Source organism: Artemia franciscana, chromosome 14 (genome assembly GCF_032884065.1).
Source record: "Artemia franciscana chromosome 14, ASM3288406v1, whole genome shotgun sequence".
NCBI lineage: Eukaryota > Metazoa > Arthropoda > Branchiopoda > Anostraca > Artemiidae > Artemia > Artemia franciscana.
Window position 1 is genome coordinate 24845432 of NC_088876.1, and position 16915 is coordinate 24862346.

At 34.7% G+C, this 16915-nt stretch overlaps 1 protein-coding gene across 7 annotated transcripts in view; it reads right to left on the bottom strand.

The window, feature by feature from the left end:
* Positions 1–10271: 10271 nt before the first annotated feature.
* The window catches only part of LOC136035490 (beta-1,3-galactosyltransferase 1-like), a 41388-nt gene continuing 34744 nt past the window's right edge, over positions 10272–16915 (bottom strand). For all 7 annotated transcript variants that reach the window (XM_065717316.1, XM_065717320.1, XM_065717321.1 and 4 more), the window contains one exon: positions 10272–15619. In XM_065717316.1, the coding sequence (XP_065573388.1) occupies positions 14649–15619 (971 nt within the window). In that variant the 3' untranslated portion in view covers positions 10272–14648. The remainder of the gene's footprint in view (positions 15620–16915) is intronic.

Consider the following 16915-nt stretch of genomic DNA (forward strand, 5'->3'; position numbering starts at 1 on the left):
CACTCTTTGGGGTGGTTGGGAGGGGGGGTTAATTCTGAAAAATTAGAAAAAATGAGGTACTTTTAACTTACGAACGGATCTCAATGAAATTTGATATTTAGAAGGATATCGTGTCTCAAAGCACTTACTTTAAATCCCCGACCGGATATGGTAATATTGGGGGGAGTTTGGGGCGGGGGAGCCTAAAATTATGGAAAACGCTTAGATTGGAGGGATCGGGATGAAACTTGGTGGGAAAAATAAGCAAAAGTGTTAGATACGTGATTTATATAATTGTAACGGATCCGCTCTATTTGGGAGGGGGGGGGGGTTAATTCTGAAAAATTAGAAAAAATGATGTATTTTTAATTATGTATGTTAATTCTGAAAAACTAGAAAAAATGATGTATTTTTAACTTACGAAGCAGTGATTGGATCTTCATGAAATTTTACATTTAGAAGGACCTTGTAGCTCAGATCTCTTATTTTAAATCTAAACAGGATTCCAGCGTCATTGGGGGGGGGCCGGAAATCTTGGAAAATACTTAAAGCGGAGAGATCAGGATGAAACTGGATGGGAAGAATAAAAACCTGTCTAAGATCCGTGACTGACATAACCGGACCGGATCTGCTCTCTTTGGTAGAGTTGGGCGGGGGGGGGGGGTAATTTTGAAAATTGAGGTATTTGTAACTTACGAAAGGGTGACCAGATCTTAATGAAATTTGATATTTAGAAGGATCTTGTGCTTTAAAGCTCTAATTTGAAATTCCGACCAGATCCTGTGACATTGGGGGGAGTTGGGTGGGGAAACCGGAATTCTTGGAAAACGTGAAAATTGGGGTATTTTCATCTTACGAATAGGTGATCGGATCTTAATGAAATTTGATATTTAGAAGGAATTCAAGTCTCAGAGCTCTTATTTCAAATCCCGACCAGATCTTATGACATTGGGGGAGTTGGAGGGGGAAATCTTGGAAAACACTTGGAGTGGAGGAATCGGGATGAAGGTTGGTGGATAGAATAAGCAAATGTCCTTGATACGTGATTGACGTAACCGTCCTGGATTCGATCTCTTTGGGGGAGTTGGGGGGAGAGGTTCAGTGATTTGGCGAGTTTGGTGCTTCTGGACGTGCTAGGACGATGAGTCTTAAAACGAGTTTGGTGCTTCTGGACGTGTCAGGAAACTGCACAAATTGACTTGATAAAGTCGTTTTTCCAGATTCGACCATCTGGGGGGCTAAAGGGAGAGGGAAAATTAGAAAAATTAGGTATTTATAACTTACGAGTGGGTGATCGCATCTTAATGAATTTTGATATTTAGAAGGACATCGTGACTCAGAGCTCTTATTTTAAATCCTGACCGGCATTAAGCCTCTGATTTTCTTCTTAAATCAATCTGTTGATTCTTAGAATTTTGTTAGAGCTCATACCATATGAGCTCTTGGCTCTTAGCTCTTCTTGCCTCGTCACAAGTGCCATATGAGCTCTTATCTCTTGTTTCAACTGGAATTAAATAATAACATTAAAACTTAAAACAAACTGAAATTTTTCTATTGTTTTTTTATTTTATTTTACTGCTTTTCTGCTTTTTTCTTTTACTTTTTACCTTTATTCAGGTATGTTGCTTTGCAAGATTAAATAAAGAAACAAGCTGTTTCGAGTCAAAGTAAGGAAAAACATTAAAACTTAAAACGAATTGAAATTATTCTACTTTTTACTGTTTTTTCTACTTTTTTCACTGTTTTGTTCTACTGTTATTTTCTGCCTGTTTTTCTACTTTTGACTTTTATTCAGTTATGTTCCTTTGCAAGATTAAATTAAAAGAAAAGTTTTCAACTAAAAGCAAGGAACAACATTAAAACTTAAAACCAATTGAAATTTTTCTGTATATAAGGGGGATGCCCTTTTCCTCAAAACTCGCTCGTTACGCTACAGTCTTAAGGGTTTTTAATACCACTTCCCCTTTAAATTAAACAGCCCTTGTGCTTGAGCTTTCTTAAAGAATTGTAACATAAGGTCAAACTTTAGTGTTGGTCTTCGAATCAGTGGCCTCTTGATTTGATACGACCACTCCTCAGGATAACAAAAAAACAAACAAAGAAACACCTCCCCGTCTTCTTTTTTCAGACAAAAATACAAAATTCAACGTTTTTGTAGATATGAATTTGAAACCTCAGGCAAAGATGGAAAATACAAAATTCCACGTTTTTGTAGATATGAGCTTGAACCCTCCGCAATCAGGTTCTTTGATATGTTGAATTCGATGGTTATATTTTCATTGAGATTTATTAACCTCTCCTGGATGTTCGCTCCTACATGGTTGCAGATACTGCTACAAACACGGTGTATTAATTAATTTAGATTATTATTTGAATTAGTTAAAGCTCTTAATCTAGATTAATTTGGATATCCGAGCAAGAAGAAACGCTATTCATTGCTTCTTTAAGGGAGGTCGTATTCTGAGAATCTACTAAGGAATCTCGTAAATAACATGGGAAGTGTTAAGAGAAAAAGTTCAGTGTCATCTCTGAGGAGAAAAAATAAATAAAAGGCACAACTCATACCATTTATCGCTATCGAGTCCTGAAGTCAAAGGCAAGATAAAAAAATAGTGTACTAATCTTATTAACTTTAATTTTACACTGGGCATAAGATGAAAGAACCACTTTTGCGAGGATAAGAGGCTGTATGTGCACACTTTTTTTTTTAAACTAGCCTATGTTTCGGTCACTAACTTGGTCGTGACTATTTTATAGTAAATAAAAAAGAGGTTGAAAAAAACAATTCTGGTTGCTTTCAAAATATTTCAGGCTAGATCCGTATATTCTTAGTAGGCCTTTCATTGAAATTTAAAGCCTGGTTTACCACATCATTGCAAAGAGTAGTGAACTCTTAGCTCTTCTTGCCTCATCACAAGTGCCATATGAGCTCTTAGCTCGTGTATGTTTTGTTAAATATATTTTATAAACTATATTTTTCATATGGATAAAGAAATATTTAGATATTTATTATAAATTAAAAACCTAAACAATAAACCTAGACAAATTTTAATAGAAATAAAGAAAAACTTATAAAAATGACTGACGACAAAATCATTAGAAAAAAAAAAAATGTTTTATAAGTCGTTTGAAGGTGCCAAACGAGTGGCAATATCGACCTGAATCAGAAAGGGTATTCCGCATAATATGTCACGCAATAAAAGTGTTAAAATCAGATCTTACTGCTGGACTAAGCAAAATATGAATACTATAAGAGTTACGGACCTAATAGTTTGACTAACTAGATACAGCGGATGAAATAAATCGTAAGGGCCTGGAAGGAAGGAAGAAAAAGGAAGAAGGAAGAGAAAAAGAAAGTCTTGACAGAAACAATTTTTCACACACAGGGAAAGCACTTGGCTTCTTATGTGGCATTCTTGTAGTAAAGAATGTTTCGTCGAGAAACACAAGTGTTGCATCATTTTGTATATAAAAATGTGATTTTGGTAAAAACTACATTTCATTTTAATGCTATCTTGTTTTACTAACAACAAGTACTATTCAATGAAAAATGAAACAATTCAAATGAAAAAAATGATAAAATATAATGAAATAATGAATAAAATGATATTATTCAAATGAAACGTTAAACAACTCTCTGTGGTGTTTCAGTGGCCCACTAGCGGCGATAAGAAAAGAAGAAAAAATAACAAGGAGAATAAAAGTGGAGACACATAAATGCTCCCCATGTGAGAGGGCGATATTCCTTGTTGCTCAATATGGAGGACTGTAACCTCTTTTGACCATTTGAACTTGTTCTGTAACTTGTTTTTTTAAACCATCTGTAACTTGTTTTTTTTATTTAATTTCTGAACGTTTTTGAAATAATGCATGTTTTGATTTTGGCTCACCCCACATGAATAATTAAAACGAAATTTGTCTCTTTTTTGCTAAATGGCTTTCTCATAGTGTTGATCGGATGATTTTGATAAGAAAAGGGTGGGGGAGGAGGCCTAGTTGCCATCCAATTTTTGGTTACTTAAAAATGCAACTAGAACTTTAATTCTTTGTACGAACGTTTTTGTTAGTAATAAACACACGTACCTTGTGAATTACCTTACGTAACAAACTTCTATATTTTTGTATTTTTATTACGTATATGAGGGGGTTTGCCCCCTCGTCAATACCTCGCTCTTTAGACATAAGCTTGAACTTTATCCCAAATCTTTAAGAATGACCCCTGAATCACAAAGGCCGTAGAATAAATAGTTAAAATTACTAAAAATACTTAAGCGTAAAGAGCGAGGTATTGTGGAGGAGAAAACCTTTTTTTGTACATAATATTTTATGTTCGTTTTAAGTTTTAATTCTACTCATTACTGCCAGGTGAAATTTTTTTATTATTTATTTTCTCATTGTTTCTTTTTAAATAATGCTAGAAAATCCTGCGCTCCCTTCATGGAAATTTTCTTCCCCCATGACAAATTCCTCGATGGAAAGTTCCCCCAACATATCCCCCTCTTCTCAACCCCTCCTCCCAACCAAAAAATCCCCCTGGAAACGTCTGTACACTTCCCAATAACCATTACTATATGTAAGCACTGGTCAAAGTTTGTAACTTGTAGCCCCTCCCCCCGGGGACTGTGGGGGATTAAGTCGTCCCCAAAGACATAGTTATTAGGTTTTCGACTAAGTTGAACTGAATGGCTATCTCAAAATTTGGATCCGGTTACTTTGGGGAAAAATGTGTGTGGGAGGGGGCATAGGTGCCCTCCAATTTTTTGGTCACTTGAAAAGGGCACTAGAACTTTCAATTCCCGTTAGAATGAGCCCTCTCACAACATTATAGGACCAATGGGTCGATACGATTACCCCTGGAAAAAAAAAACACGCATCCGTGATCTGTCTTCTGACAAAAAATACAAAATTCCACATTTTTGTAGATAGGAGCTTGAAACTTCTAAAGTAGGGTTGTCTGATACTCTGAGTCTGATGTTGTGATTTTCGTTAAGATTCCATGACTCTATTTCCATGACTTTTGGGCGATATTTCCCCCTATTTTCAAAAATTCGGCAATTTTTCTCAGGCTCATAACTTTTGATGGGTAAGTTTAAACTTGATGAAACTTATATATTTGAGATCAGCATTAAAATGCACTTCTTTTGATGTAACTAATGATATCAAAATTCCGTTTTTTAGAGTTCCGATTACTATTGAGCCGGGTCGCTCCTTACTAGTTCGCTACCACGAACTGTTTGACTACTGTAAATAGGATTTAATGAATAACCCTCTTTATTTCTATTCATATACTTTGGCTTTTATTAGTGTTAAATAAAAAACAAGTTTTTCAACTAAAAGAAACAGGTAAAATCAAAACTCAAAACGAACCGAAATTACTCCGTATATGAAGGAGCCTTCCTCCTCAATACCTTGTTATTCACGCTAAAATTTTTAGCACTTTTAAAAAAGCTTCCTATTCCAAGTAAACGGCCCTTGTGTTTCAAGAGTCGTTCTTAGACAAATTGGGACATACAGTCAAACTTTAGTGTAAAGAGCAAGGTATTGAGGAGGAGGGCAACCCCTTCAGGTACGAAATCATTTCTGTTCAAATTATTTCTTGTAGTAATTAAGTAGCAATTTATTTTCATATTTCAGTTACTATCGGCTAGAGTTCTTTCTTTGTTACGACAGCCAAAATTAAATAGGGCATAGTTCACTTCTGGACAGCCCAATAAAAAACAAATACATTTCTCCCCGCATATAAAATATTCAGAGCAACTATTTTCAAAACAGTTCGTGGTAACGAACTGTAAGTAAGGAGCGATGCGGCTGAATAGTAACCAAAACTGTAAGAAACAGGGCCTTGATAATTATAGATACATCAAAAGAATCGAATTTTGGTGCTTATTCAAATAAATGAACTTCAGGAAGATTAATGTCACCCATCGAAAGTTACGAGCCTAAGAAAATTTGCATAATTTTGGGAAAGGGAGAAGCACGGCTAAGAAATCAAGTGATCCTAATGAAAATCATACGATGAGATTCAGCATGCTAGAGAACCCTACTGTAGAGCTTTCAAGCTCATATATGCAAAAATGTGGAATTTTTGAATTTTTTCACCAAAAGCAAGATCACGGATGCGTGTTTATTTCTTTTTTCCCTCGGATAATGGTATCGAACCAGTAGTCCTAGAAGGTCGGAAGAGGGCTCATTTGATCGGCAGTCAAAAGTTCTAGTGTCCTTTTTAAGTGACCATAAATATCGGAGAGCAGCTAAACCCCCTCCACCCCACCTTCTTTTAACGAAAATTGTCGGATTAAAATTTTGAGATATCATTTGGTTCAGCATAGTCAAAAACATGCCTATGTCTTTGACGATGATTTGACCCCCACAGCCCCTGGGAAAGGGCAGCAAGTTATGAACTTTGCCCATTGCTTACATATAGTGTTGGCTATTGGTAAGTATAAAGACATTTTCGGTAGGGGGATTTTCTGGTGGGGATGCAACAACCTTGTTCGGTAAAAACTAATTTTATATTATCTAAAAAACATAGTTATTGGTTCTTTTAACTATGATGATCAAAATAGCTATGTCACAATTTATGACTTATAAAAACTAATTTTAGATAAAATAAAAACTAATTTTATTTTATCTAAAAAAACATAATTATTGGTCCTTTTAACTATGATGAACAAAATAGCTATCTCACAATTTTTATAAGACGGTTTTAGGAAAAAAGTGGCGTGGGAGGGGCCTAGTTGGTCTCCAATTTTTTTGGTCACTTAAAAAGGGCACTAGAACTTTTGAGATAGCATTTTGTTCAGAATGGTCAAAAAATCTAATACCTATGTCTTTGAGGATGATTTGACCCCCCACAGCCCCCGGGGAAAGGGCATCAAGTTATGAACTTTGTCCATTGCTTACATACAGTATTGGCTATTGGTAAGTATAAAGACGTTTTTGGTATGGGGATTTTATGGTGGGGGTGCAACAGCCTTGTTCGGTAAAACTAATTTTATATGATATTGTACAGTATTCAGCCTTTATTTTGGAAAACTGGTAGAATATTAAAGAATTCCTCGGCACTTAAAATTGAAAAGCCACAAAGAAATCTTGTTAGATAAAACGAAGAATGTTAGCGAAGAATGTTAGATAACGAAGAAAAGGCAAAATTTTTAATATTCTACCACTATTCAAAATACAGTCAGAATACGTGTGTAGATTATTCTATGGTATTTTTATTTCATTTCTAACGTTTGTTTATGGGGGTTGAGTTATCATGGTAGAATAAGATAAAGGTTAATATTGGGGCTTTGGATTTTATATCAACACGAAAGGCGAATTATTTAGACATTGATTGATCGATTGGAAGATTTCGAAAAAAACATTACATCTCAAAATTTTGTTCCTAGGGATTAGAGAAAGGCCAAAGACCAGAAAAAGAATCGATAGGGGGAATTATTCAGCTCAAGTATCTTTCAGCATTTCAAAAGACACTAGAACTTTCAATTTCCAATCGAACGAGCCACCTCCCAGGCTCCTATGAGGGCCCCTTTCATTAGAAACGGGTGAGGAAGTTTTTGGGCACTTTTCTGGGCCGAATTTTGATAAGAAATAATGTTGTCTATTTTTCATCTGCATTGGGGCCTCTTCAGCCCAACGTTTCAGGCCAATCGAAAAAAAATTTGACCCTTTTTGAGTCCCCTTTGTTAGAGGAGCTGTTTGGGCACCGCCTCTCTTAAAAGTAAAAAAGCTCTTCTTACATTCAAGTTTAATGCAAAATTTTTAGACATCCAATCGACTTTCTCATGGTCTAGCAGCGTCAGCTTGAGGTTTTCAGTTGGCCATTTTGAAAATAAGGGAAAATTGTATTTAGCAAAGAAAATTAGGATCAAAGATAGGATAGAAGCTGGCGATAAGGATATAAAAGTGCGTTGGATTTTAGAAAGATTATTACAAGCACTATTCTTATCAATAGATATTATTTCCCAAAAAATATAGAGAAGCTACTAACACCGAATGGTCAAAGCAAATCACTTCAGAATTTCAAGTAAAGTCATATTTAGAAAACATCTTTAGGCTAATTAATTTCTTATTTGTACTCCTTATATATTTCCCTAGTTGTTGTCTTACAATAAGAAACAATTTAAATAAAAAATAAACTCCAGCTGTTTGCTTTTTTCATAATTCTGCTAAATTTCTTTACATTTTTTAATTACATCCAGTTGAAGAACCATTTAATAACCCTGGAACAACTCCAGGCTTTTGCACTCCACCTACCCCTGTAAGCGCGTTTGCCGGAAAGCACGAAACTTTTCACCACCATGTACGAATCAGGTGTTTTAACGTATTTACATTATATTTTAATTTTTAATAGGTGCTCATAAATAGAATTCATAAAAGCAGAATGCTTGTAATAATATTTCCAAAATCCAACGCTAAAGTTTGACTCTTTCTCTCAATTCTTCTTTTTAAAAGAGTAAAAAACTTTAGCGTAAAGAGCGGGGCGTTGATGAGGAAGCAGCCTCTTTCATATACGAAGTAATTTCTGTGCGTTTTAAGTTTTAATGTCGCTCCTTACTTTCAGTTAAAAAAACTCGTTTTTTTTATTTAATTTCTGAGCGTTTTTGAATCAATGCATGTTTTGATTTTGGCTCTCCGCAGAGGAATAATCAAAACGAAATTTGCATATTTTTTTTGGGGGGGGGGGCTAAATGGCTTTCTCATAATTTTGAGAAAAAAAGAGCGGGAGAGGAAGCCTAGTTGCCCTCCGATTTTCGGTTAATTAAAAAGGCAACTAGAACTTTTAATTTTTTACGAATCTTTTTATAAGTAAAAGATATACGTAACTTAAAAATTAGCTTACGTAAAGAACTTTTGCATTCTTATGTTTTTATTACATATATGGGGGGGGGGGTCGCCCCCTCGTCAGTACCTCGCTCTTTACACTAAAGCTTAAATTTTGTCCCAATTCATTAAGAATGACCCCTGAATCACAAAAGCCGCAGAATAAATAGTTGAAATTACTAAAAATACTTTAGCGTAAAGAGCGAGGTATTAGGAGGAGGTGAGCCCCTCATATGGGTAATAATTTCTGTTCGTTTTAAGTTTTAATGCTGCTGCTTACTTCCAGCTGAAAAAAAACTTTTTCATTTTTTTTAAGTAATGCTAGTAAATCCTGCACTCCCTTCATGGAAATTTTCTTCCCCCATGACAAATTCCTTGATGGAAAGTTCCCCCAGCATATCCCCCTCTTCTCAACCCCTGCCTCCAACCAAAAAAACCTCCTGAAAACGCCTGTACACTTCCCAATAACCATTACTATATGTAAGCACTGGTCAAAGTTTTGAACTTGTAACCCCTCCCACGGGGACTGTGGGGGAGTAAGTTGTCCCCAAAGACATAGTTATAAGGTTTTTCGACTACGCTGAATAAAATGGCTATCTCAGCATTTTGATCCGTTGACTTGGGAAAATAATTAGCGTGGGAGGGGGCCTAGGTGCCCTCCAATTTTTTTGGTCACTTAAAAAGGGCACTAGAACTTTTCATTTCCGTTAGAATGAGCCCTCATTGACAACTGGGTCGATACGATTACCCCTGGGGAAAAAAAACAAACAAACAAATAAACACGCATCCGTGATCTGCCTTCTGGCAAAAAATATAAAATTCCACGTTTTTGTAGATAGGAGCTTGAAACTTCTACAGTAGGGTTCTCTGATACGCTGAATCTGATGGTGTGATTTTCGTTAAGATTCTATGACTTTTAGGGGGTGTTTCCCCCTATTTTCTAAAATAACGCAAATTTTCTCAGGCTCGTAACTTTTGATGGGTAAGACTAAGCCTGATGAAACTTACATATTTAAAATCAGCATTAAAATGCGATTTTTTTGATGTAGCTATTGGTACCAAAAAAATCCATTTTTTAGACTTTTGGTTACTATTGAGCCGGGTCGCTCCTTACTACAGTTCGTTACCACGAACTGTTTGATATAAACTCTTTGGAAGAAGTACAAAAACTGGGCACGGGAAAAGAAGGGTATGAACATAATATAGGGTATATGATATAATGGAAACAACCGTGTGAAAGCCTATTTCCTTACATTTAGACTATTTAGCGGCACATTCAGACTCTTCTTTGCAAATTTAAAGCTGTTTTTCATTGAACATTCCGTAGCACTGGACAATAAGGAAGGTGGGTACGCAAACAGGGGGAGAGGACCTTCACACAATAGCCCTCAAAAACAATGTCAATACTTTATTCACATACAATACCTTTTCATGTTCTTTTTTGAAACTACGACAATAAAAAATAATAATAATTCATCGTTTATTCTATCTCTAAATAAAGACACAAAATTTTCAAAATAATATTTTATTCGCTAAATATAATTTCGCTCTTCTAGGAACCATATTCGACTAATAATTTCAACTCGACGAAAGAAAAAAAACTTATTGTGAACGAACAAGCGTCAGATTGGTTAGGAGTGAAGTGCGTCCCATACTTATCTAGTTTATCCCTGAAAGTGCCTTTTTCAAGGACCAAAAGATATTGGAGAAGAACCAGCACCCCTTATATCATCGCATCAAAATACCCAAAAGAGTAGTCATTTTCTTATTTTATGTTGTTTTTTTTTTAATAGCCGAAAGGGAGGATAAATATGCATCCAGGAACGACATGACATCCCAAGCAGTTCCTAATGCATGGGCCGATTTCGCTTTTTACAATTTTTTGGATAAAAGTCATTTTGAAATTAATTTCTGTTTGTTCTTAATTGAAGTAATTTTATACATTAAAAAACACTATAAACATTAGGGTGGTTAGTAAAATATGCTTAGCTTTTGTCTTCCGCGGGGGCTAAAGCCCTCTTGACCCATGGGCTGAGAGCCCGTACAGCCAGGCATAATTTTGTTTGCAAATTAGAGTTTCCTTAGTTCAGGGACTTGCGGGTGTATGTTCAGCTGTTTTGAAAAAATTACCTTTTCTGGATTCTATTTTCAGTGAACCAGTTTTGCTTTCAATTTAAACATGTACATTGGCGTCTAAGACCTTTAGTTGCTTTAGCCCCTTTAATCCAAATTAGGGTTTCCTTAGTTCAGGAACTTCCGGGTGTAAGTTCAAGCTGTTTTGTAAAAAAGGACCTTTTCTGGATTCTATTTTCAGTGAACCAGTTTTGCTTTCAATTTAAACCTGTATATTGGCGTCGCTTTAATACAAGGACCTTTAGTCCCTTTAATCCAAAATAGAGTTTCCTTAGTCCAGGGACTTGCGTGTGCAAGTTTCAAGCTGTTTTGAGAAAAGGACCTTTTTGTATTCTATTTTCAGTGAACCAGTTTTGCTTTCAATTTAGACATGTACATTGGCGTCCCTTTAATCCAATGATTTGATTCCCCCTTTAAAACAAACTTTAATTTGGTATTACAATCTCTAAGCTAATCACAAAAGTTTTCGCCTTTTTCCGAGGTCCTGTTTTTAATGGAGCCGTGTCCGTTGTCAATATTTTTGTTTATTAGGACTCTTTGTACCCATCTACTTATGGGTGTAAGGTTGAAAACAAGCTGGGACAAACAAAAATGTTGGGCCATTATCAGACACCCTATCCCTTCCAAAAATTTTTGAGATTCCATTCGTCCAAGGAACGATCAGTGACGGTTACGAGCCGGCCGGGCTGGCAAGATCAAACATGCCCACCTTGATTTGTACTATGAACTAAGCCTCTGAACGATGAGCTAGTTGAACGATTTAAGGTCCTTGCATCTGAAGCTGCTTCTATTTTAATCCCTGGATGTATATTTATTGGCCCTTTCAATCATTCATAGAAAGATAGCTGTCTGGGAACTAGTTTAAGAGGCGAGATATTTGAAGCTAGATAAGTCGACTCCTCCTATTTAAACTAAATCATATACATGGGAGTCAGAAACCAATTTTCTTTCATAGAGTTTCCTCTCATATGTATAGAAAAAAAGCAAAGACTAAATTCTTAAAAACCCTGGACTTAACGTCTAAACCAATATATAAATGGCAATGATCTAATTTAGGAGAAATTTTGCTTACAGCTTCTTTACGAAGTGTTTAAATCCAACTCCAGACTGGTAAGGTTGCCACTTCCAACATTAAAAATTATGTTTTTGCTTTCTTTCATAGAGTTTCCTATCATGTGTATAGAAAGAAAGCAAAGACTAAATTCATAAAAACCCTGGATTTAACGTCTAAACTAATATACAAATGGCAATGATCTAATTTAGGAGAAATTTTGCTTACAGCTTCTTTACGAAGTGTTTAAATCCAACTCCAGACTGGTATGGTTGCCACTTCCAACATTAAAAATTATGTTTTTTTTGCTTTCTTTCATAGAGTTTCCTATCATATGTATAGAAAGAAAGCAAAGACTAAATTCTTAAAAACCCTGGATTTAACGTCTAAACCAATATATAAATGGCAATGATCTAATTTAGGAGAAATTTTGGTTACAGCTTCTTTACGAAGTGTTTAAATCCAACTCCAGACTGGTATGGTTGCCACTTCTAACATTAAAAATTATGTTTTTTTTTTGCTTTTTTTCGTAGTTTCCTATCATATGTATAGAAAGAAAGCAAAGACTAAATTCATAAAAACCCTGGATTTAACGTCTAAACTAATATATAAATGGCAATGATCTAATTTAGGAGAAATTTTGCTTACAGCTTCTTTACGAAGAGTTTAAATCCAACTCCAGACTGGTAAGGTTGCCACTTCCAACATTAAAAATTATATTTTTGCTTTCTTTCATAGAGTTTCCTATCATGTGTATAGAAAGAAAGCAAAGACTAAATTCTTAAAAACCCTGGATTTAACGTCTAAACCAATATACAAATGGCAATGATCTAATTTAGGAGAAATTTTGGTTACAGGTTCTTTACAAAGTGTTTAAATCCAACTCCAGACAGGTATGGTAGCCACTTCCAACATTAAAAATTATGTTTTTTTGCTTTCTTTCATAGAAATTCCTATCATGTGTATAGAAAGAAAGCAAAGACTAAATTCTTAAAAACCCTGGATTTAACGTCTAAACCAATATATAAATGGCAATGATCTAATTTAGGAGAAATTTTGGTTACAGGTTCTTTACAAAGTGTTTAAATCCAACTCCAGACAGGTATGGTAGCCACTTCCAAAATTAAAAATTATATTTTTGCTTTCTTTCATAGAGTTTCCTATCATATGTATAGAAAGAAAGCAAAGACTAAATTCTTAAAAACCCTGGATTTAACGTCTAAACCAATATACAAATGGCAATGATCTAATTTAGGAGCAATTTTGGTTACAGGTTCTTTACAAAGTGTTTAAATCCAACTCCAGACAGGTATGGTAGCCACTTCCAACATTAAAAATTGTGTTTTTTTGCTTTCTTTCATAGAGTTTCCTATCATGTGTATAGAAAGAAAGCAAAGACTAAATTCTTAAAAACCCTGGATTTAACGTCTAAACCAATATACAAATGGCAATGATCTAATTTAGGAGAAATTTTGGTTACAGGTTCTTTACAAAGTGTTTAAATCCAACTCCAGACAGGTATGGTAGCCACTTCCAACATTAAAAATTGTGTTTTTTTGCTTTCTTTCATAGAGTTTCCTATCATATGTATAGAAAGAAAGCAAAGACTAAATTCTTATAAACCCTGGATTTAACGTCTAAACGTCTGAAATCTAATTTAGGAGAAATTTTGGTTACAGCTTCTTTATGAAGTGTTTAAATTATAAACCATGAAAGCAGTATCACACTTGCAGTACAAGTATCACAGGAAAGCAAAAAAGTCAGTAACTTGAGATTCCCAACCGTAAATAATGACCAGTTGTATGTACAATGAAAGTTTTCTGTTTTAAAAAGTATCTTTGATGTTGAAAGCTCTCGTTTAGATGACATTCTTCAAATGAAATCAAATCAAATGAAATTCTTCAAATCAAATGATTTGACATTCATTCTTCAAATGAAAAAAGATGTCTGCAAATGAGAAAAAAGAAGAAAAAAGAACAAGCAACCTTGAACATTTTAACATAATCTGGAAATCTAATTAGACAAGTGGGGGTAGTATCTTCCAATTGAAAGCAGCCTCCTATTTCCCAGCCCACATTGTGTAATTTTTTTTTTGCAATTTCGGAGAATATGCTATAGTAAACTTATATACATAATTAGTATAGGATGAGCTGTAAGAGCCCAAAAAACGAAAAGCCATTTTTTTAAAATCAAGGATGCCAAAAAATTGCTCTAAAATATCAAGAAATAGGTGAAAAAATTATTCTTCGAGATTTAGAAACTTTACCCATTTTTATCAAGGTTTGGGGGCTTTCTTGGTATAAGATGATAGGGGGAGGAGGCAACGCTTATGCCGAAGTAGACAATATGTGTAGATATACATAACACTTGTGTAGACAATATAAGAGCCACTGTCTACCCCCTTGTGCAGACTGTCTACCCCCTTGTGTAGACAATATAAGAGCCCCTGTCTACCCCCTTGTGTAGACTGTCTACCCCCTTGTGTAGACAATATAAGAGCCATTTGATACAAAAAACACAAACAAATAAAAAAGAGGCAGTGAAAAAATACAGTCGTCATATTACGTCAAAACCGATTCAAAAGCTAATCTAAACGCAAATTTGATAAAGACGAGGCAGGTAAAACACTGGTAAACTCAGATAATTTGTGGTAATCACATTACTTTCTAATCGCACTTCGATGTTTTTTAATGGCTTTTAATTTTGTCAATTTTGAAACACCTTTATTGCAGCCAGTTACTTTCATTTTTTTAAAATCAGGAGTCGCACAACTAACGGCAGGAAGCCGTGATTCACTCCATATAAATCTCATCTCAGATGGTTGCACATCATGCACAGTAACATGTTTTTTATATTCACATGCTCTAAGCTCAACCTTGCCGTGATTAATTAAACTAAAATGAACTGGAAAAATGTTTAATTTCTGAGCAACAATTCCCGTTAAAAATACATCTTCCAAGTGCACTAAAGGCGTGGATAACGCGGTTTCGTAGAGGCTATGAATTATATCCCCGCTCATGACATATGTAGTTCCTGACACGTAGGGAGGATACACAGAGCCTGGAAAAATATGTTTAGGACAGTACCATTTTGAGGACTGGGAACGAATTGGAGCTGCATTACAGAACAAGCTGCCACCAATTAACCTTTTCTTTCCGTACATGTTCAACAAATTCAACAGGTTGTCTAAATCCAAATAAACATCATCATCAATTTTTAACACAAATTCAGCTCCTTTGCAGTATGTATCGGCCCATTTCAAAAGCATAACAGACTTGAGAGTAAGATTTTCGTATGTATCAATGAAGTCTTCTTGTATAATGTCATTAAAAGCATTGTTCTCGGCAATAATTCGGCTTTCAAGACTAGAATTTAAAGGTCTACCAACAATAAAAGCTAAAACTAAGTTGTGTCCATTGTAGCTAGAATTTTTAAAAGCAGATCCCCATGTGTCACGAATAGCTAAACGAGCATCAATTTCGGAAACGGCAGATGGGACAATGACTAGTATGTATGGCAACGCTGTCTTGCATAGATTTCCATTGGGGATAATGGCTGTGTTTTTCTGGGGCATTATGTAGCTGCTGACGTTACGACTTTGGTTAACATTCCAAGAAAATTGAACGGTCTCTGGAATAAGAAATGTTGATGAGTCTCGCCAAATATAGAAGGAGAGAGAAAAAAAAATGGAGAGAGATAAAGTAAAGGAAGATCTGGTAAGCGGTGTTGGTTTTGCTTTCTATTTACATTCCCAATTAGAAGAAAGCAGTCAGAAAAAGAATTAGCTGCATTCAAAAAGCAAAAATATAAAAATATATAATATAAAAATATATAAATTTATATTTTTGAAAATATAAAGCTATAAATCTGGCTATTTTTCTATCTTACAAACAAATAATTAAGTGAAATAAAGAGTTCTCTTGGAAACCAAAATAGAATCATAATCAAGATACAATTCAAGAAGAAAATTTCAAAACCCACAACTACAATCAGCCAAACATGGAAATTGAGACACATTAAAACACATAATCTTCTTTCATAATTCAATTTAGTCTTATATTTCTTATTACCCTGTTATATGAACGCTTACTTTCCCTTCTTTTATTAAACCCCTTTCTAATATTTATATAAAGCTATTAATCAAATCCTGGAGACAAATCGTTCAGCAACTAAACTGGTACTTGAAGCTGAAAAACTTTATATTGTTTCCAGTACATATCTGTATTCTTCAGCTGAAAGGCGCTCTTCTCAGGCCCTTATGATTTATTTCATTCTTTGTATCTAGTAAGTCAAACTATCAGTTCCGTAACTCTTATAGTACTCATATTTTGCTTAGTCCAGCAGTAAGATCGGATTTTAACACTTTTATTGCGTGACATATTATGCGGAATACCCTATCTGATTCAGGTCGATATTGCCACTCGTTTGGCACCTTCAAACGACTTATAAAACATTTTTTTTTTTTTTTTTCTAATGATTTTGTTGTCAATCATTTTTATAAATTTTCTTTATTTCTATTAAAATTTGTCTAGGTTCATTGTTCAGGTTTGTTAGGTTTTTATGGCACTTGTTAATTTATAATAAAATATCTAAATATTTCTTTATTTATATAAAAAATATAGTTTAAAAATATATTTAACAAAATATAAAACGAAACAAGAGCTAAGAGCTCATATGGCACTTGTGACGAGGCGAGAAGAGCTAAGAGCCAAGAGATCATATGGTATGAGCTCTAACAAAATTCTATGAATCAATAGATTGATTTAAAAAGGAAAATAAGAGGCTTAATGCCGGTCAAGATTTAAAATAAGAGCTCTGAGTCACAAAGTCCTTCTAAATATCAAAATTCATTAAGATCCGATCACCCACTCGTAAGTTATAAATCCATATTTTTTTCTAATTTTTCCTCTCCCTTTTGCCCCCCAG